The sequence below is a fragment of the Vipera berus genome (assembly GCF_964194415.1).
Source record: "Vipera berus genome assembly, chromosome: 3".
In the NCBI taxonomy this organism is placed as follows: domain Eukaryota; kingdom Metazoa; phylum Chordata; class Lepidosauria; order Squamata; family Viperidae; genus Vipera; species Vipera berus.
The window spans coordinates 44,433,386-44,455,625 of NC_138204.1; the positions used below are offsets into that span (position 1 = coordinate 44,433,386).

The window sequence follows — 22,240 nt, forward strand, 5'->3', positions numbered from 1 at the left end:
TCTTTTTTGGGCACGGTCATAGACACCGAACTGTGCAGGGTCTGTTTATTTCAGGACCGTCAGGACAGCATCAGAGCCCTGGTCCTTCAGGTCCAGAGGTAGCGTGTAGTCACCCTGGCCATTCTTTCCCAATTGTTAGGGAAGTTGGTTTCCTGCATGGAAATAGTCCTGCAATGGTTTTTTTGCTCCCATTCAGAGACTGGACACCAGCTCCTCCAACCAAAGAGTAAGGGTTCCGTCTCAGACCCTAAACTCCCTCCAGTGGTGGACCTCGCCAGCGGTAGCCAGGGGCCCGTTCGGATCACCCTGGCTACGGACGCCAGCCTGTTTGGTGGGGGGGCGCATCTAGGGTCTCAGTTGGCTCAGGGCCGGTGGTCCCGGTCCAACCTGAAGCACAACATAATTGGTTGGAGCTCAGAGCCATACATCTGACCCTATGCCACTTCCGCAACAGGGTGGCGAGACAACATGTCCTGGTCCTCACAGACAATGTAGCAGCAAAAGACCATGTGAACTGGCAAGGGGGTTCCTGTTCCAGGTCCCTTATGGCCAAGGCCCAACTGTTGGGCTCTTGGACAGAGACCAACCTCTCATCTTGGGGGAGGCAAATCAGCAGGCGGACTTTCTCAGCAGGTCGACAGTGGCTCACTCCAAATGGTGCCTGCATCCCGGTCTCTTCGAGGAGATATCAGAGAGATTAGGTTGGCCAGTACTGGATCTGTTCGCTTCTCCGGCGAATTCCCAGCTCCCAATGTTTTCCTCCCGGTTCCCCTCTCCGGGGGCAGTGAGGATGGATGCCCTCTGCAGCCCTTGGCCCAGGGACTTGCTGTATGCCTTTCCACCTCTCCCTCTGATCCCGGCAGTCATCTGCAAGTTACCGCAAGAGCGGGCAGAGGTGATACTTGTTGCACCACACTGGCCAAGACGGCCGTGGTTTGCTGACCTCGTGAGTCTGTCACTCTCTCCCCCATGGAGGATTCCTCCAGATCGTGTTCCACTCATCCAGGGAGCTCGGCATCATCTAGAACCCCAGTGGCTTCAGTTGGCCGCCTAGCACTTGAACGGCGGCTCCTGACACATGAATCTTATTCATTGGAGGTAATTACAACGATTCAGGCCTCCAGATGGCCTACAACAAACAGGATGTATGACTCCACTTGGAAGAGTTTCTGTAGTTGGTATGATAAGAACCAGTTAGATCTTTCAGCTGTTACTATCCTGAGGATCTTGGACTATTTATTGGAGGGGCTTAACAAGGGCTTGGCGCCCAATACCATCCGATGACAAGTAGCAGCTCTCTCCACCATATTTACTTGGGGCAATTCAGAGGCATTGGCTCAACATCCTATGGTACGCTCATTTCTCAAAGGAGCAACCAACACCAAACCTCCAGTGGTTCACTGGTATCCCTCTTAGGATTTGTCACGGGTCTTGCAGGCCCTTACCTCTCCTCCATTTGAACCCATCAGGACCTGTACTCTGCGGTTCTTGACAATTAAGGTGGCCTTCTTGATAGCCGACACGTCGGCTAGACGCATTTCTGAATTGGCAGCTCTCTCTGTCAGACAGGACCTACGCGTTTTTCATGCTGACAGGGTGGTCCTTCGATTGAATCCCTCCTTTATTCCTAAGGTCAATACCTTGTTTCATAGAGCGCAGGAAGTCATTTTACCGGATTTTTGTCCTCATCCATCTCTTGCCTTGGAACGGCAATGGCACACTGTGGACGTCCGCAGGGCTTTGCACCACTATATTAAGCGGACAGCGTCTTTTCACGAGTCGGAAGCCCTCTTTGTTTCCTTTCAACCCTCTACTATGGGGCGGAAGGTTTCTGACTCCACTATAGGCAGGTGGATCAGGACTTGTATTGCAGGGCATACCAATCTCATTCCCTGTCAGTTCCCAGGCATATCACTGCTCTCTCCACTTTTAGTGCTGCAACTTCTACGGCTTGGGCGACACAGGCGTCCATTGAGGACATTTGTAGGGCAGCGACATGGTCCTCGCCTTCCCCTTTCGTGAGGCATTATAACCTGGATAGGTTTGCCTCCGCAGACGCCTCATTTGGCCGGAGAGTGCTGCAACAGGTAGTGCCACAGGGTGGGACACAGGCCCAAACTGCTTCCCTCCCATAGCGACAGGGCAGCTTTGGTATGTCCCATTCGTGGATTCTCCATCTATCATGCTGGAGAAGGAGCGTTGTCTTACCTGAATGCCTTTTCTCAGCATGATGATGGAGAATCCACACCCACCCTTCAGTGTCCGTCAGGTCCTGTGTCAGGGGTATGGGAGCCAACACGTCGGACTGTCATCATTTGCTTCACCTTTGTCATGACTGGGAGGTGTCCTGGCCCAGGAGAGGCGTGGCAAGTTTGACTGACTTAGTCCAATTGGGTGGGAAGACAGAGTTAACCCATTCGTGGATTTTCCATCATCATGCTGAGAAAAGGCGTTCAGGTAAGACAACGCCCCTTTTCTTTTCAGATTGATGGACAAACAGCTGAAAAAAAAGTTATGGAAATTTGTGAATATAATAATTTTGCTGCAGTTGTCATGTCTAAAAACAAAGGTGGAAAGATTTAGTATTACCCATAATGGAGGAATAGTTGATGAAGACGACGAAACTTGCAGAGATGGCTAAATTCCTTGATAAGAGAAAGGATAATATATTTATCACTGACTGGAAATGCCTTATACACATCTTGCATGAAATAGAGAAAAATAAACACATTTATGGGTTTTGATGACTAGAAAAAATAATTATAGAAAAGTTCTATTTGCAACCATAGAGCAAGAGGTAATTTTCTGTTTGTACTTATAACTGCTGTAAAGAAAATTGGAAACTACTATTTTCTATTTCTTTTCTACTTTCTTTTTTGTACTGTTGGTTTTTTTTTACTCTATATTAGAGTAATTGGAGTAAAATATACTCTATTTTACTCTGAATTAATTTTTATTAATTTTTAATCTTTTAAAAAATATTTAATCAAAGCTATATTTTATTTATTTATTTATTAAAAATATGATAAGCAAGACACTTGCTGAAGCAGTAAATCTAGGGTTGTAATGGTGAGTCTATCTTCCAGTTCATAATACTTCTGTAGTTATCATACTAAATACATTTTAAATGATTCAGGAAGCATCACTTCAGCTACTTGTTTTTAATCTCTCTCTATCTGTCTATCTTGTAGGCTAACATAGGACAAATGGACACACCAAAAGAGCTCTGGAAGATGATAATAGGAAACATGGCTCTGATACAGGTGAATTTTGGAGAAGCTGACACTTTCTTGACAGGGGGGGCAGGGAAAGAAGCCGGTAGGAGAGGGGGAAATCCCAGCTTTCTACTACTGGGCAATTTCTGGATACATCTGCAATATAATCATCTGTTCCAAAGAATGTTAAGCAGTCTGTTGGCAGCCATTACTGCCACAGCCTAGAAAAAGTTTCTGTTGAAGTGTAATAGAAGTCCTTTCTGAGTCCTTTCCTGTGACTCAGCAAAAGAATCAGGATTTATCAGTGATGGCAGGAACCCGAGAAAGTACCAGTTGGAAGCACTGGAGAGGCAGACTTACCTAGGACACCCAACAATTTCTGCATCTGTCACCACAATTACTAGTCTCTGACATGGTTCCATGTAAGCGAGAATACAGTTTGCTCTTCGTGAGGTTGCCGTAGAAGAGCACTTGGAAACTGCAACTGGAAGTGTTATTTCAATAGAGTAACAACTATCTTTCAGGACCTGCACTGACTGCCAGTAGATGGTAAGCAGGTGCAGTTCAAATAGTCTGGACCTTATGTTGGAAATCATTTTTATAAGTAGAATTTTTCTGTCTTAAGCAGTTTGGGTAGAATGGTGAACCCCAATGCCTCCTGGGATTCCAAGGATGAGCTTTGCAATACAGGTAATCCCCGAGTTATGAGCCTTCACTAAACGCTCGTTTGAAGTTACGCGATAAGTGCCCCCTAATGTTTACGAGGAAATCCCAAAATTACGAATGTTGCAGCACCACAGCAGTTGTTTGCCCTTACGAATGACTGCAGAGGCTCTGCAACATTCACTCTATCCCACACCGCTCCCCACAACTGCTTCCCCCTCCCTCCCTGCCACGCTGGACTCACCTTGAGAAGATCTGTCTCCTCTCTGCCATGATTTCTGCCTTTCAGGGAGAGGAAGCTCCTGGATGCCGTAACATCGCGCAAGTTCAGGCACCCATCCTCTTTTGCAGAAAATGGGTACCTGAACTCTCGCAAGATCACAGACCCCAGAAACTTTCATTTTCGGCACAAACTCTGTACCTTTCTCCCTCAACTCCTTTCCGCCACGACTGGAACACTTTTTATCCAAAAGGAGATCCTGTGGAGATGGGGAAGCTCTGTATGTGAGCAAATGCAATGCTTGAGAAAGTTTTTGCTGCATTTTCAGTCACCCCATTTCCTCACAGACGAAGCTTCCAATCTCCCCAAGGTCACCGTTCAGATAAAAGGTGCTGCGTTTCCAAGGGTCCCATAGGCGCTCAAATACTTTTATCTGAATGGAGACCTTGGGGAGATGGGGAGCTCCGTCTATGAGCAAACGCAATGCTTGAAAACGCAACAAACCGCTGCGTTTTCAAGCATTGTATTTGCACACAGATGGAGCTCCCCAAGGTCTCTTGTTTGAACAAAAAGTGTTCGAGCGACAGTGGCTTCAGTTTCTCCGCTCCATCCAAGAGGAAGGAAATGAAGGCACAGAGCAGGATTGCTCTCAATAAGGCCGGCGCGTGCGAGCAAGCAGCGCATCTGCGTCTTCTTGACAGCAATCCTGCTCTGTGCCTCCAGTTTCTTCCTTTCGGATGGAGTGGAGAAACTCAAGCCGCTGCTGCTGCTTGAGTTGGGAGGATGACAAGGAGAAGAGGGGTCAGGATTTGGGCTACCAGCCAGTCAGGCAAGGAGTAGGTCGGGCAGGCTGGGTGGCTGGCTGGGAAGGGGTGGCCACTGAGGTGGCTGCCACCACCGCAGGTGCAGGGGTACTCGCCCCGCGATGCCTTCCTGCTCAGTTAAAGGCTTTGTTCCTGCCCTCAAACTAAGGCTGGCGAACGCAAGCAAGCAGTACACCCAGGCCACGGACAGCATTGGTTCTTGCGCCCGGCCGACTCCAATTCCACACTTTGCCCCATAGGCAAGCAAATGAAGCAAACACTCCCCCCCCCCCCCCAGAATGAAAGCTTCTGGGAGCCATGATCTCTTGAAGTCACGTGATATTACAGCACCCAGGAACTTCCATTGCCAGCATGAAAAGCATTTCCAAGCCGACTCTCCTCTCCCTCAAAGGGAAAGAAACCTTGGCAGAGCGGATTTTTGCAAGGTAAGTGAGTCTGACGCAGCAGGAAGGAGGGGAAGCATGAGGTATCTTAGTGGGTCGGGGAGTTCCATCACTAGGCCCTCCGTGGCCTTCCCCACCCCAAGATACCTCATGTGCACTTAATGAGCCATGTGCGTCTTAACGAGCAGGGAGTTATCTTGCTTGAGGTATGAGATTCACTCCCACAAATTTTTGAGTTACAAATGGAATGGGCAGACTCCATTGCATTCATAACTCGAAGGACTACCTGTAGAATGGTTTGCCTCCCAGAATCAGATTGACCCTCATCCAGTTTTCCTTTAGAAGGTCAGTGAAATCAGTTTTCTTCCATGGAAAAGTTTTAACTGGATACCAGGACACTGTGTATTGTCTTTTATATTTTATTATTAGTGGTTATGATTTATCTATGTGAGCTACCTAGTGTGTGATTAATCAGGCAGCATATTCTTCTAATCAATAAACTTTTTCTCCCCTGCAAATAAACATGGCTGCATTTTCTAGGTTCAAGCAACAGTTGTTGGTTTTCTGGCTTCAATTGCTGCAGTGATATTTGGCTGGATCCCAGATGGACACTTCAGCGTTGGCCATGCCATTCTCCTTTGTGCCAGTAGTGTGGCCACTGCCTTCATTGCCTCCCTTGTGCTGGGTAAGAAACAAATGCTTCCGTGAGAAAGAGATTTCAACCATAGTTCATTGTGTAGTAACACTAACATCTCCTTTCTATCGGGTCTAGGCATGATCATGATTGGTGTAATCATTGGTTCCAGAAAGATGGGTATCAATCCTGACAATGTGGCTACGCCTATTGCTGCCAGTCTTGGTGACCTCATTACCCTGGCTCTGCTTTCTGGGATAAGCTGGGGCCTCTATATAGAACTGGGTAAGATTATGAAGATTACATTGTTCAGTAGGAAATACTGTATGTGCCAAAAGTTTATAGTATTTAAGTATCTTGAACTCTGTAGTTCCTTCCTCTTGATCTAGTTTTAATATCTAATCGTATAATTGTAATCATCCTTTTTCACATCATCCTTTTTAGTAATACAGAGAAGGTACAGACTACATCACCACTCTCAGTTACCCATGTGCCACATGCAGTATTCCCAGCTAACAGTAATAAACCAGTCAGTCTTGGGGCCAATGTGCCAATTAAGATGCAGAATATTCCAAGTGTTGAAAATATGAAAAAGGGTGCTTGGTGAATGAAAGGGGCAGGAGGTGAGAAAATGCATGTAAGAAAATCATTGCTGGAAAAAAGATGGATGGGATATATTGTATGGTGTGTCCTTAAAGAAAGCTAGTAAGCAATGAAAGTAATCAAAAAGAACAAGAAATGGTTAGGAATAAAAGAGGGAGAGAGAATGCAGAGTAACTTTGATGAAAATAAAGAATTGTGTTGGAAATGGGTAAAGAGTTGAAAAGGGTCTAACAAAGGGATTGGAATGAAAAATGTGATGAAATGATTAAAGAGAAGTGAGGGAATGATAAAAGGGGGATTTCATAGATTTCTATGGAAATAAAAGTATGTTGGAGTGAAATGGATGCTGTAAATGCTAGTGCTCAGGAAAAAATGTGAACAGTGAACAATGGGAAGATTGCAGGTATAAATGGTATAACTAGAGATTGCTAAAAATATAGTCTTATGGAGTGGCTGTATAATTTGAGTAGTGGATGATGCGTATGTGATTGCATCTATGTCTGATGATAGAAAGTATGTTACTATTGTTCATATAAATATCTTGGTCTTTCTACAGTGGGGGAAAAATTATTTGATCCCCTGCTGATTTTGTACGTTTGCCCAGTGACAAAAAAATGATCAGTCTATAATTTTAATGGATGGTTTATTTTAACAGTGAGAGACAGAATAACAACAACAAAAATCCAGAAAAACGTATTTCAAAAAAGTTATAAATTGATTTGCATTTTAATGAATGAAATAAGTATTTGATCTCCTATCAATCAGCAAGATTTCTGGCTCCCAGCTGAGATTAGGAGCACTCTCTTAAAGCCAGAAGCAATCAATCAGATTCCAAATTCTCCACCGTGACCAAGACCAAAGAGCTGTCCAATGATGTCAGGGACAAGTTTGTAGACCTACACAAGGCTGGAATGGGCTAAAGACTATCGCCAAGCAGCTTGGTGAGGAGGTGACAACAGTTGGTGTGATTATTCACAAATGGAAGAAACACAAAATAACTGTCAGTCTCCCTTGGTCTAGGGCTCCATGAAAAATCTCAGCTCATGGAGTTTTAATTAGCATGAGAACCGTGAGGAATCAGCCCAGAACTACATGGGAGGATCTTGTCAATGATATCAAGGCAGCTGGGATCATAGTCACCAAGAAAACAATTGGTAACACACTATGCCATGAAGGAGTGAAATCTTGCAGCGCCTGCAAGGTCCCTCTGCTCAAGAAAGCACATGTATAGGCCCGTCTGAAGTTTGCCAATGAACATCTGAATGATTCAGAGGATAATGGTGAAAGTGTTGTAGTCAGATGAAACAAAATTGAGCTCTTTGTCATCAACTCGCCGTGTTTGGAGGAAGAGGAATGCTGCCTGTGATCCCAAGAACACCATCCTCACCATCAAACGTGGAGGTGAAAACATTATGCTTTGGGGGTGTTTTTCTGTTAAGGGGACAGGACAACTTCACCGCATCAAAGGGACAATGCACAGGGCCATGTACTGTTAAATTTTGGGTGAGAACTTCCTTCCCTCAGCCAGTGCATTGAAAATGGGTCATGCATGGCAATGGCCCAAAACACACAGCCAAGGCAACAAAGGAGTGGCTCAAGAAGAAGCACATTAAGGTCCTGGACTGGCCTAGCCAGTCTCCAGACCTTAATCCCATAGAAAATCTGTGGAGGAAGCTGAAGGTTCGAGCTGCCAAACGTCGGCCTCAAAATCCTAATGACTTGGAGAAGATCTGCAAAGAGGAGTGGGACAAAATCCCTCCTGAGATGTGTGCAAACCTTGGTGGCCAACTGCAAGAAATGTCTGACCTCTGTGATTGCCAACAAGGGTTTTGCCACCAAGTACTAAGTCATGTTTTGTAAAGGGGTCAAATACTTATTTCACTCATTAAAATGCAAATCAATTTATAACTTTTTTGAAATGTGTTTTTCTGGATTTTTTGTTGTTGTTCTGTCACTCACTGTTAAAATAAAGCTACCATTAAAATTATAGACTGATTTCTTTGTCAGCAGGGGATCAAAATATTTTTTCCCCTCACTGTATGTTTATTCTGCTTCGTATTTTTGTAATTCTTTTTAACGAAATTCTGATTATCTGCTGGTGAAGAACTTTGAATTTTTCCATCATGTAGTATACAATAACTAAAAGAAATGTTTTGCTTCACTGGAAAGATACTATCACTCCATACTTAAAATATAAGATACATTTTCCTTCTCTTTCTTTGAATTTACTCAATGTCACTCCATCTGGTCAAGATTCAATTACATTTAAAAAACCTTCCAACTCTGTTATCCTGTTATTCAACCTAATAGCTTTTATGCTTGCATGGTGATGTATATGTATATAGTTATAAGTTTTTATTTTTTATGTGTGGCTTGAATATTAGAGGCATGATGTTGCTTGCCCCTAAAGGGAATAGTGTAATACATATATTACAAGTAATATCAATCTTTAGGCAGCTTTATTACAAATATGGGTATTTGTTTCTGTGTATGTAGAACAATTGACCCTTTGTCTCTTCTGGGATTCTTCTCATTGAGCAATTGGTAGTACCGGTCGTCGTGATCTTAGACAGGCGAATTAGTCCAACTGAAGCAAATGTTCTCTGCCTGCCTGCCTGCTTCTCTCTTCTGAGATTCCTCCCTAATGGAAAGAGTAAAGGAACTATCCAGATCAGATTATTTGCAGATCAAGGGGCAATCTTAGAATTACCTATCTACTTCTGAAGCAATGTGGATGTGCTGAGGCACAAACAGTACCTGCCTATAGCTCCTTAAATCAGCATCTTCTGAGCATCCACAGCAAGTTAAGGAGTCAAATGTTTCTATCATCATGCTCTCTGAAACACATTTTTGGAATCAAGTCTCAAAGGTTGCATAGCTACCATATAGTAGTATGTAGTAAAAGCTAGTTTGGTGTAGTGATTAAGGCAGCAGGCTAGAAGCTGGGAGACTGTGAGTTCTAGTCCCACCTTAGGTGACCCTGGGCCAATCATTCAGCCCCAGGAAAAAAGCAATGGCAAGCCACTTATGAAATCTTACCAAGAAAACTGCAGGGACTTGCCCAAGCAGTTACTAGGAGACCATGCTTACTTGAAGGGACCAAAAAAAAATCTCCCAGCAAATAATAATAATAATAATAAATTAATTAATTAATTAATAATAATAATAATAATAATAATAATAATAATAATAATAATAATAATAATAATAATAATAATAATAATAATAATAAAGTTGGAAGGGACCTTGGAGTCCAACCCCCTGCTCAGGCAGGAAACCCTATATGATTTCAGACAATTGGCTGTCCAGTCTCTTCTTAAAAATTTCCAGTGTTGGAGCATTCACCGCTTCTGGAGGCAGATTGTTCCACTGGTTAATTGTTCTAACTGTCAGGAAGTTTCTCCTTAGTTCTAGGTTGCTTCTCTCCTTGACTAGTTTCCATCTTTTGCTTCTTGTCCTGCTTTCAGGTGCTTTGGAGAATAGCTTGACTCCCTCTTCTTTGTGGCAGCCCCTGAGATATTGGAACACAGCTGTCATGTCACCCCTCACCCTTCTGTTCGTTAAACTACGCATACCCAATTCCAGCAACCGTTCCCTATATGTTTTAGCCTCGGGTCCCCTAATCATCTTTGTCGTTCTTCTCTATACTCTTTCTAGAGTCTCAACATCTTTTTTACATCGTGGTGACCAAAACTGGGTACAGTATTCCAAGTGTGGCCTTACCAAGGCATTGTAAAGTGGTATTAATACTTCACGTGATCTTATTTCTATCCCTCTGTTAATGCAACCTAGCACTGTGTTGGCTTTTTGGCAGCTGCAGCACACTGCTGGCTCATATTTTAACTGATTGTCCATTAGGACTCCAAGATCCCTCTCACAGTTACTACTATTGAGCAAGGTACCACCATAAATGAAGTGGAAACCTGTCTGTGCAAACTGTGCAATGGGTGCTATTTCTAGAATTTCAGCTAAGAGAATAGCAGTTATACTACATAAGTAGTATAGATATACTGTAGGGACCAGCTACACCAATGGAATCCATTTGAATTTCTAAGATATAAGTGTGGGGATATAGATTTAGAAATCTATATTCATTAAAACAAATTGTAGATAGTTTGTGTGTTGACCTTAAACTCTTCTGCCTGTGGCTAAAAAGGAATGATTGTCGTCTTTAGGTGAAATAATGATAAATATTTCACTTGCTGCTTTCATCTGCTTTATCTGCCATGCACTGATTGTTCATTCAAATCCTTTTTCTTCTATTTAGAAGACAAGCCTTATGTGAATCCCTTGGTGTGTGCTTTTTTTGTTGCACTGCTGCCCCTCTGGATCATCATTGCTAAGCGGAATCCAGCAACACAGGAGGTACTATATTCTGGCTGGGAACCAGTCATCATTGCCATGGCAATTAGCAGGTATGAATAGTAATAGGAATAACATTTAGATTTATATACCACTTCATAGTGCTGTACAGCCCTCTCTAAGCAGTTTACAGAGTCAGCATATTGCCCCCAACAATCTGGGTTTTCATTTTACCAACCTCGGAAGGATGGAAGGCTTAGTCAACCTTGAGCCAGTGAGAATCAAACTCCTGGCAGTAGGCTGAATTAGCTTACAAATACTGCATTCTAACCACTGTGCCACCAAGGCTCATGGACTGCAAAAGTACCCTCCCCACTTCATGAAATAGGGCTCAGTGAACCAAATTAAATTGAAAAGGCAAAACAGATGTTTGAGTTTTTTAAATTCAACATAGTTGAGTCCATTCAAAAGCTGAAGTGTATTAAAAAGCTCACTTAGATATGTAATTATTATTTCATTTCCAAAGCTCAATATTAGTATTATATACTAGACCACTTATGACCCCTTGAGTCATTGTTTCAGAGATATTTTCTTACCAGATTCCTCAATGCCTTCAACAATGGCAGACCTAATGTACTTGAAAAATTCTTAAAAATTCAGGGAGATATTCAGATATGTATCTGCCTTGAAATTAGTCAAATGTTTAACTGTATAACAGTCAAACATCATGAGTTGACAATAGGAAATGTTTTATGACATTTTGTATTGTTCATAAAATGATTTATGGTTTTATGTCATAAAAAGTTTTATAAAATTTACTAAAGTCATAGGTCCCAGATTTTGGATGTATTCTGTAACTTAGCTCATTTGGGGTACCTTGGTTCAAAAAGTGTTGCCCTATGATGCACCGTTTCATCCAGTTAATGGTTACAGATACAAGAGTTTTAGTAATATATAGACTAATATTATACCATCCTAACAATCTCAATACTGATATTCCTTGATCAAATGTAATGGAATCCTCTTTTTTAACAAACTTCTACAAAAGTGCAAATTGTCTTCCTTAAACTTTACAGTAAACTATTAAGAATCTTGTTCGGTGTCATGTATTAACACTATAATACAATGATAAAATTTACCTTTTTCTTTTAATTCAGAAAAAAATGATTTTGGAAGTTTATTCAAATTTAAAAACTAAACAAATCTAGAGTTGTATATTTGTAATCGTTTCTCCATATTCTGATTTTAGGAAAACAATTTTTTAAAAAGAAATCTAGATGCACCTTTCAATAGATGGAATCCTCCAGTATTGTGATGAAATGAGCTAAAGAACCTAATTTCTAATATGTCTTTTTTCTTACTCCTTTTCTTACCTAGAAACAAACTACAAGTGTTTAGGTTCTAAAAAACATTTTACAAGTTGTGCTTGAAAGAAACAAATATTGGAGAAAATTATTTAATGAATGCATGTGTACTTTTAGAATGGACTCAATATTTTCCAAGCATCACAAAAAACAAGTTTTTGAGGCTGTAGCAGTAATTCTTTTATGCAGTTAGCTATTATATCTTCCAATTTTTTTCAATGTTTCTTCTTTCAGTGTTGGAGGATTGATATTGGATAAAACAGTGTCAGATCCAAATTTTGCAGGAATGGCAGTCTTTACTCCTGTTATAAATGGTGAGCTGTTCTTTGTTTTAAACACTCAACTTCAATATATTTAACACAGTGAGAGAGCTAGTGAGATATTAAATACTCAATTCCTGTATCTTGGAATGAAAACTCATGTGACTTACGGTATCTTACATCTTGTTTATAGTCTATGGGTAACTGTAGAAATTACTGCTTTAGGAACATCTTCAACTTTCTTGAGCCAGTGATGCATGCTGGTTAAGATTCTGAACTACACTGGGAAGTTTTAGGATCAAATCCATGTTTAGCTGTATGTTATTAAATGATGGGCAGCCATGATGTCTAATCTCAACTTACCTTACAGGGTTATTGAGAGATTAAAACGGGAGGAAGGAATGCTATATTTACTTATTTATGTGTAGTATTTATAACTCACCCCAATCCTAAAGGACCCTGGAGATATACAATATCAAAGAAAAATATGAGGATAAATAAATCCAAATGAACATCAAAGGCAGAAATTAACCATATACAAAAAAGCAAAGATAAAATTCAAGATAGACACTATCAGCTAGGATCAAAAGCATTTTGGAATAAAGGAGTTTTAACTTGTTATTAAATTGCAGCAGTATCAGGACTGCATGGACTTCTGAATATTATGTATGTTGTCTTTTGCTCCTAAAAGAAATGAAAAATGTGAATGTAACAAACGGAGCAGAGACAGAACATTGCTAAGATAGTAGAAGATCATATATGTATGTGCCAGATATAACACCTTACATGTAACAATGTTTTGGGACATACTTTTGAACTCATATGCTTAATTAAATGGCAGAAAGATCTATACTGGGGGCACGGTGGGAGGAAGAACTTAACTTGCAACTAACTTAATCAAAACATTACAATAAAAGTCTGGGGAAAAAGATATCAAAAGTGACGCCACTTATTGATGGCAGTCCTAGTTGCCATCCTTAAGAGAAAATAACATGAGTCATTAAGCAAGGATTTCCAGTGATTGTGACTTTTGATTTTCTACAAGTTTGCTTGTAGAAAGCCAGCAGGGAACATGATAAATCGTAATCATAATTGTGGCTTGCTGTGACATGATTATGAGCCAACTAACGAGCACCTAGATCATGTGTTCAGGAGAATAATATGAGTGCTGGAACTCTGGGGACCAGTCAGAGAATTGGTAGAATTGTACTTGTTCAGTACAGTCATACTGTTTGAACAGTCACTGAAAGATTGGTTGTTAAAAGGGGACCCCTTTACTTCGTAAATTCTATCAATATCTTCTAAAATGAATTAAAGTTGGGGAGTTTTCTCCTTGTTCCAATGGCTTGTGTCATAGCATGCATTGCTTTTTGTGTGTGAAATGATTTGGTCAGTGGCACCTTAACTGAGTTTTAAGTCCTTAGAAAAATGTTTATACATTAAAGCGCCAGTCTGAAAGTGAGTAGTGTAGGTGATCCTAGTAGTAGGATGCTTAGTAGAAGTGTGATCTATTTGGAGGGAAATTGATTATTGGCTGACTCAAAAAGTTAAATAAGAGGAAATGAATACTAATATAACCTTACCGAAATCACCAACTCTCTTTCTATGTTCTGTTCGTATTCTCTTCATGTGAATGGCCTAATAGTTGTAAAAACATGTCTCTTCTTCACTTACATTATTAATTTGAAACTCTCAACCATGAATTCTGTCCATCACTGATACGGTATTGCACTTCACCATGCTGGAACCACAGTCGAAATTGGATGTGCCTCCTATAAGATAGTGTAGAACTTCCCATAAGAAGTTATGGTGATCAGCTTCAGATTGTGCCAATCGTCTGCTGAACACAAGTATGGGAGGAATTTCTGGATGCATTGTTGAGGAATCACTGGCACCAATTTTTTATTTATTTATTTTATTTTAATTCCATTTATATCCCGCCCTTCTCCGAAGACTCAGGGCGGCTTACAAGCTTTGCAGTAGCCTTCATTCTATGTATATGCCTGCTTATTAGGGCTTTCACACACACACCCCCAAGCGGCATTATTACAAAGTCAGCTTAATTGCCCCCAACAATCTGGGTCCTCATTTTACCTACCTCGGAAGGATGGAAGGCTGAGTCAACCTTGAGCCTGGTGGGATGCGAACCTGCACTAATTGCAGGCAGCTGGTGTTACTTAAGGAGGCATTAGCCCACTGCTCCACCAAGGCTCCACCAATATAATTGATCATATCTTGGGTCTGTTTTCTTACAGGTGTTGGTGGCAATCTGGTGGCTGTCCAGGCTAGCCGCATCTCCACTTATCTCCATATGAGTGGTGTGCCTGGAGAGAATTCAGGGATAGCCCCCCGCAAGTGCCCAAGTCCCTGTAGCACCTTCTTCAGTTCAGGTAGCTTTATGAAGCATGCTTTGTTTTGAATACTTCCCTTTGAATCATAGTATTTTAAAATCCTCTTGCCCAAGCCCGGCCATGCTGCTCCATTGGGGGGAGGGGAGGGGAGGGGAGGGGAGGAAGGAAAGAAGGGAAGGAAGGAAGGAAGGAAGGAAGGAAGGAAGGAAGGAAGGAAGGAAGGAAGGAAGGCGCATATGCCAAGATATACAATCCAGGCAGGGACACTGAAAGTCTGAAGAGCATCCTCTGCTCAATTAAAGCAAATAGGCCTCAGTATTGGAAGCAATGATATGGAAAGATTCTGGAGAGAGAAGAATAATACAACAGCTAAGACATCATTTCATACTGTGTGACAGGAGGCAATAATAAACCATTCCTGTATTTTACTAAGAAAACCCCATGGATAGAAAATACAAAAATATTGACAATATAGTGCAAGATGATGAGATCCTCAGGTTGGATGGCATTCAGCATGCTACTGAGGTAGTGGTTCAAACTTTTTTAAAGTAGTAATGGTATTTATGTCATGGCTAGATTAAAGCCTTTGGGACATCTAGTTGCTGATGTTGTCATGCAAGAAATGAAGTTAGAATTACAGTGTGAACGTGGAAAGTAAGAAACATCAACATGGGACAGCTCAACACAGTGAAAGATGAAATAAATCAACACATTGGCATCTTAGGCATTAGCAAGTTGAGATGGATTGGAATTGAGCCCTTTAGTCAAAAGATCACACTGATTAGTATACAAGACTTGATAAACAAAAAAGGAACAATGTTGCTTTTATAGTTAGGAAGGACATAGCAAGAACAGTACTTGGCTACAATAGAATGCAGTGTCTTTATCCAATTAACTAAGATGAAGTGCTATAGGTAACCAGCATATTTACGAATGAAGAAGGAAGACTTGATGTTGTGGAATGTGTCTATGAAAGGGGAGATGATATGATGGATTACACTAACACAGCAGTTCCCAGGAAGGAGGGAGCACATTGGGGGGGGGGGGGGGAGAGACAGCATAATCCAGAGCTGGATCATGGGAAGAGGAAGAGATTTAGGATAGCCATTCCCTAAAATTGCCCATTAGGTTATGATAGTATAGGTTTAGTTTGTCAAGAGTCTATCTCTATGGAGTGAGCAAATAAAGAACTGAACTTTGCTGAATTGTTTTTCATTGTCCTGGGCTAGGCTTGACACTTGATGCCAATTTTTGGAAGCATAACATCCAATTCTTACAGAAATATTTGGATAATAGCAGCATGGGTCTTAGTTGTAGAGTTCAATGAAATACAGTGTCATATTACAATAGTAGGATATAATGTTCTTTTTAGTATACAATTCTGACAAATAGCCCCAACAACGAATGTACGCTTTCCAATTTACAGTTAAAACCACATAGAGAAGTTTCCTTTCATATGTAGTATATGTCAGTTTAAATCTTTATCCATCTCGCCATCAGATGTGAATTCCCGGTCTGCTCGTGTGCTTTTCCTTCTGGTTGTGCCAGGTCATTTGGTTTTCCTTTACACCATCAGCTCCATGCAGGGAGGTCACACTACCCTCACTCTGATATTTATAGTTTTCTACATGACCGCAGCACTTCTCCAGGTAAGAATTGTCATCAGTTGCCTGGCTTATCGTGTCAGTGGGGATAAAGACGAGACAAGTTATTTTTAAAAAGGGATCTTTTACTACATGATTTGGTTAAAACAAAAGTGGGTAACTGTTTTGACTCAGGATCTATATTTTCTCCTTCTACAGTGTCAGAGCAGGGCCAAATGTTTTTGACATATTTTCACACACATGGGCAAAGGGGACTTTTAACGGTTCTACTCACTTGGGAGACATATGGATAACCAGAAGGGCATTTTTTCCCCCAAAAAATTATATTTATACATTTTCCTGGATTCATGATAGCTTCTTTCTCAGACTCTTTTTTAAAAAAAATTATGTTGAGTTTCAAGAAATTCAGATTTCACTGTTTAGTTCTTTGGTAACATAGTTTGCATTGCAGCCATTACACTGCAGAGTAAAAAAGAGAATCTGTGTAGTAGTATAGTTATAGCATTGAAGTCAGACTGAGAAGATCCAGATTCAAGTCCACGTTCAACTATGAAACTCACTGAATTAATTTGGACCAGATGCTGTTCTTCTGCAACTACGTATGTGTACCTTGGGTACACCTTGTGTACTGTTAAGAGAAGAAGTACTGTTTGCAACATCTTAAGCTTTTAAGAGGCAAGATTTATACCTTAACTAAAATACATACAGAAATAAAATAGCAAAACTTTCTTGGAATAAATTCAAATAATTTGTATTGCATATGAGAGCCAGTTTGGTCTAGTCTAGTGGCTAAGGCACCAGGCTAGAAAGAGTGTGAGTGCAAGTCCAACCTTAGCCATGAAAGCCAGCTGGGTGACTTAGGGCCAGTCACTCACTCTCAGATCAACCCACCTCACAGGATAGTAGTTGTGGGGAAAACAGGAGAAAAGTGTGTTGGGTATGTTCGCTAGCTTGAGTTATTTGCAAACAAACTAAAGAAAGTTGAATTGCCAGAAAAGAGCTATAGTATGTTAGTACAATCCGAAGTTGTGTGGATTAAGCTTAGAAGTGCCATGCAATAAAACTACAATCACATTTTTTTAAAGGAGTAATTTCTTCTGAGGTGCTAATATTCCTTATATAAGATAACTGTATATGTCACGTGGTACAATGCTAGCTTTGAGGTTGAATATATGTGAGAGATTAGACGTAGAGCTGTATACTCCTCTGAACTGAAAGCATTCTCCCCTTTTGTATTCAACGTTTCATAGCCATGTGGTAGTAAGAATTAGATTGCCTGCAGGGAGGAAGGGATGTGAAGCACACAGTGCAATCTTACATAAATTGCTTCTCTCTTTGTTCATGCCTTCCTCTGTCTACCTGATAGTAAACTGCCACATCAAATAGAAGAGACAATGCGCAGTGGGTGCTGGGGAGGCCAATTACTTCGAACTGTCCCAGTAGGATCTTGGCTTTGCATGCATCTTCATCAACATTGGGAGGGCAGTGCTTGTATCCCAGAATGTTTCTGGTTGAAATTGGCTTTCTATGCCTGTGGAAATCTTGAAGTCAATATACAATTGAGCTAAAATTCATAAAGCAAGGTATAGCTTTTCTAAAAAATGGAGATATGGCTAATAAATACAGCTCATCCCGGGACTCTGTTGTGTTTGCATTTGAAAAATTGGAACAATGAGCTGTATCCTGTTCCAGGGACACAATATAATTTTAGGGCACTACGGTTGATTTCTGTATTGATTGCCTGTAAGGATTATGACTTTAAGAGTGTAATAGGAACTTTTAGAAATTGTCTGCTGAGGTGCAATAACAAGTTGAATACAACTATTATTGCCATCTCACAGCATGTATCTATTTATAGAATATTTATTTTTCCAAAAAACATCTCTCCTCAAGGTATTAGGTACAATAGGTGAAAAAATATTAGCTTCATCTCTCTCCCAAGTTTATCAATGCTACAAGCATTGGATGCATTTTTATAAATCAGCAGCCATGCGTCCAGAAGGGACCCCCAGATCACACACCCATCCAGCACCAAAGATGGAAAATCCCCAGAATCAAGCGGTACAAAAACCTTTTGTAATGTAAGATACAATTATTTTTTAAAACATATGACTGATAAAAACACAGAAGTTAAACCAGTACGACTAAAAGTTTTGAAAAAAATATATGCATTTCTTCCTAAAGTATAGTAAAGTAAGAAATGCATAGTTCAGTTTTACCAGAGAAGACAGAATTAATCATGAATGGCATCCATTATGCATGGAGGGATCTACAGGATGTTTTCCCACTGCTGAAGTAATATAGAGGAGTATAGGAAGTAGTCTTTACAGGTGCCTTGGTGTTTTGACCTAGTCATTGCTAATGTGACCATTATGCTTGTGCCTTTCAGGTTCTCATTCTTCTTTACATTGCTGACTGGATGGTTCATTGGATGTGGGGTCGAGGCCTGGACCCGGACAACTTTTCTATACCTTATTTGACAGCACTGGGTGACTTGCTTGGAACAGGTCTCCTGGCACTCAGCTTCCACATCCTCTGGCTAATTGGGGATCGGGATACTGATGTTGGAGACTAACAGCAACCTTCCTCAGCTTCTTCAGCCCTCAGTTCATCTCCTTCAGTCACATTCCCCTGCCCCCACAAAGTTGTTCTTTGGGACTTTAACTTTGATACTAGATTCTCATTATTTTCAATGGGAATTTTATGTGGTTTATATTTCAAGCCAAGTCTATACAGGAGAATTAGTTTTAAGAAGGACAAAAGAAGAAGAAAATGTATAAAGACAATCACCAAGTGCAATTTCAAAATAGTTAACTATTTATATATAATAGAGAAAATAGTGAAAAATTGAACTTTTTTTTAAAGACATCCACCTTCCATCATCTGTACCCACTTAAGGCATAGATGAGTGTTTTTCCAGCTTGGCAACTTCAAGATGTGTGGACTTCAGTTCCCAGAATTCTCCAGCAAATATGCTGGCCAGGGAATTCTGGGAGTTAAAGTCCACACATCTTAAAATTATCAAGTTTGAAAAACACTACACTAGATATACAAGGCTATCACTTGTGTGTAATATATGTGTATGTGAATAGTTAAGATGCAGCTGGTAATTGGTTTGTTTTTAAACTAGGCTCATATTTTTCATCAGTTACTACAACTGGTAGCAAGTAGCAACAAACAGATCAGGTGTTTTGGGCACACACATACCCCTCCTTTCTTATCCTTGATAATATAATAAATCTAATTGACCAAAAGACAGGTCTTCATGGATCTGAAAACTTTCAATATATGGGATTGAGACACTTGATGTTTTGATGCCAAATCCTGATACTACAGTTGAAGGCAACTATAGGTGTTTAGCACTTCCTCAAATCTATAGAATTCAAGTAAAATTAAAGTAATTTGTGAAATGTTTTCCAGAGCAGATCTGATGCATTGTAACATCGAGATGGAGTTGGTTCATTTCAAAAGCCTCAGATGAAATATAATTAGAAATGAAAGCTCCTTACACACATATATTTCATAGTCTTATCTTGAAGTTTGTATAGAAACATTGTCTTTGCATAGTTTAGTTATAAAAACTAGCAGGTACTACCTGCATGGTAGCGAGATCCAATATTTTCAACATAAGTTCTGTTTTCTCCTAGGTCAAACGTCAGAACATCTAGATAAATAGATAAATGCTATTATGAATCTGAAGAAATGGCATTTAATTTATATTTTTTTCATGAAAAATGAGATCTTGAGTGTCTTAGAAGTGTAAAAAACCAGACTGAAATCAGATCATTTGGATGTTTTGGATAGCAATCGAATCTGTGGAAGCAACAAAATATCAGGTCCTGTAAGTAGGGAGTTTTTGTATGAAATACACTCTTCTTACTATAGAGGTATTTAGAATTTATCTTCTCACACTATATTGCTTGTATAAATGGAACTTGAGCATAAGTAGCTCAAAATATTTAAATAGGGAATGCCAAATTTGTTGCATAAAACAAAATGTGAAAGGGGGATTTTTCATTTTATTCAAGAATGGAAATTAAGATTCTGTGCTGTCCCAGAGAGAGTGGAGGCCTATTGTGCTGAATGTTGTTTGTTACTGAACTCAACAATATAACCAAAATTGCTGGGACACCTACCTCTTTTGTATATGACTCACTACTCATATACATTTCCTCAACACAGAACTCCATTAAAGCTTGTTTTTTTTAAGGTTCTCTTGTTTTGGCTTCTCTTATAATCAAAGGATTGTTTTCGAATAATTGCTTTAATTACCAATAAAGCTGAAGTAAGGAGGGATGGACCAGTGTTGACCCTTGAAAATGCTGTGTCCTAGCTTTGATTTACTACCTTCAAAATGCATTGGGCTACCAGATATGGATTGCAGAAATCCAGAACCACCAGATGGCAACAACATTTAAACATTTTAGCATTTTTTTTCTGTCTTCTTGTGGTTGCCTGGGAGGTTGCAGTCCTAAACTTGCTCAAGTAATGAAACTGAATGCTTGTGGCTTTCAGAAAAGTGTTGAGTCTGTTTCGCTGGAAACAAGCTGTTATCTGGAAGGTAACAGCAGCTTTCCTGCAAGTTTTCCTTAAAAACAATGTGGTTGCTATTTACCAAAATTAAAATTTGGAGTGGAACTGAATATAATATATTGTGTTCAATGTATTCCACAGGAGCTTATGTAGACTGCAACTATTTTTAGGATAATCCTGTGACCTACTTTAGTTTACAGCCTGGGTGCTGCCATAACCATATTTTAATATGTCATCAGGGGAGACTTCAGGTTCATGCTGCAACTGTTTGTGTGTTAATCCTTCTGTGTGCATGATGCCTTCAGTAATTTGGAAGTAATGGATATGGCTTAAGATATTGTTCTTGCCTGCCCTCTGTGAATACAAGTATTTATACTGAGGTTTCTTCAGATTTCAGTAGGTGCCAATGCTTAGTTTCTTTTTAAGAAATGGACTTTTTCCAAGTAAGTTACTAATTACTTTCAAAAAAAAGTCTACATAAAGCATTAAGTCGTAAGCTCTTTAAAAAAACTTTCATCTGCCTTATCTAAATGTCCAATCCAATGCATTCATTTTAATCTAACACTCTAAGCACTTTTCTTATATATGTATATAATACCACATAATCATTTTTCTTCATTGTGTTTATCTCTCTGATTAATATCTATGTCACTAGATCTCATTAGTGGATATATATCTCCTAGTTAAATTTAGTCTTTCATCCAGGAGTTGAAATGTTTGTGCTGCTTGGATGAGATCCCTGAATTTTATTGCCTTGAAAGTGGTAAGGTGGGAAGCAAAGTGCAAGTTTATGAACAGAATGTTGTAAAAAAAATAATTTTATACTCACAAGTTGCACTCAAATGCATGTATATTTAAACTTGGCTGCAAATGAAAATTAAGCTTTTGGTTTATACCTTATTCAACAAAGAAAACAAATTCCTTATTTATAGTTGCTGTAATTGAATTGACAAATGCCAATTTAACTGATAAATTATATTTGGTAAAATAAATATTTACATTTATTTATATGGTTTTTGGTCCTTCATTTTTATCAACAATTTGTAGCTGACATTTTAGCTGATGTTTGTATTAATAAGAAAAAAAAAGACTAGGCCACATTGGTTTCCTTCAGTTTTATTCATTGGCCATTTTGTCCTTTATTTCCAAGCTACGTGCATATTTTAGGGATTCTTTAAAGAAGGAGACACATGTGAGTATTGTTTAACACCTAAGAAAAATACACCTTATCTAAATTAACTTACATAGCTTAGATTATTATGTCTCTTTGCTCAGGGTGTGATT

At 39.9% G+C, this 22,240-nt stretch overlaps 1 protein-coding gene across 1 annotated transcript in view; it reads left to right on the forward strand.

Annotated features, from left to right (window-relative positions):
* SLC41A1 (solute carrier family 41 member 1) overlaps nucleotides 1–21,956 on the forward strand; it is a 44,408-nt gene extending 22,452 nt beyond the window's left edge. The window contains exons 4-11 of the mRNA XM_081325417.1: nucleotides 3,192–3,263; nucleotides 5,846–5,990; nucleotides 6,078–6,224; nucleotides 10,810–10,957; nucleotides 12,443–12,522; nucleotides 14,724–14,858; nucleotides 16,320–16,468; nucleotides 18,813–21,956. Of these exons, the coding sequence (XP_081181543.1) occupies nucleotides 3,192–3,263; nucleotides 5,846–5,990; nucleotides 6,078–6,224; nucleotides 10,810–10,957; nucleotides 12,443–12,522; nucleotides 14,724–14,858; nucleotides 16,320–16,468; nucleotides 18,813–18,998 (1,062 nt within the window). The 3' untranslated portion in view covers nucleotides 18,999–21,956. The remainder of the gene's footprint in view (nucleotides 1–3,191; nucleotides 3,264–5,845; nucleotides 5,991–6,077; nucleotides 6,225–10,809; nucleotides 10,958–12,442; nucleotides 12,523–14,723; nucleotides 14,859–16,319; nucleotides 16,469–18,812) is intronic.
* The last annotated feature ends 284 nt before the right edge of the window (nucleotides 21,957–22,240 follow it).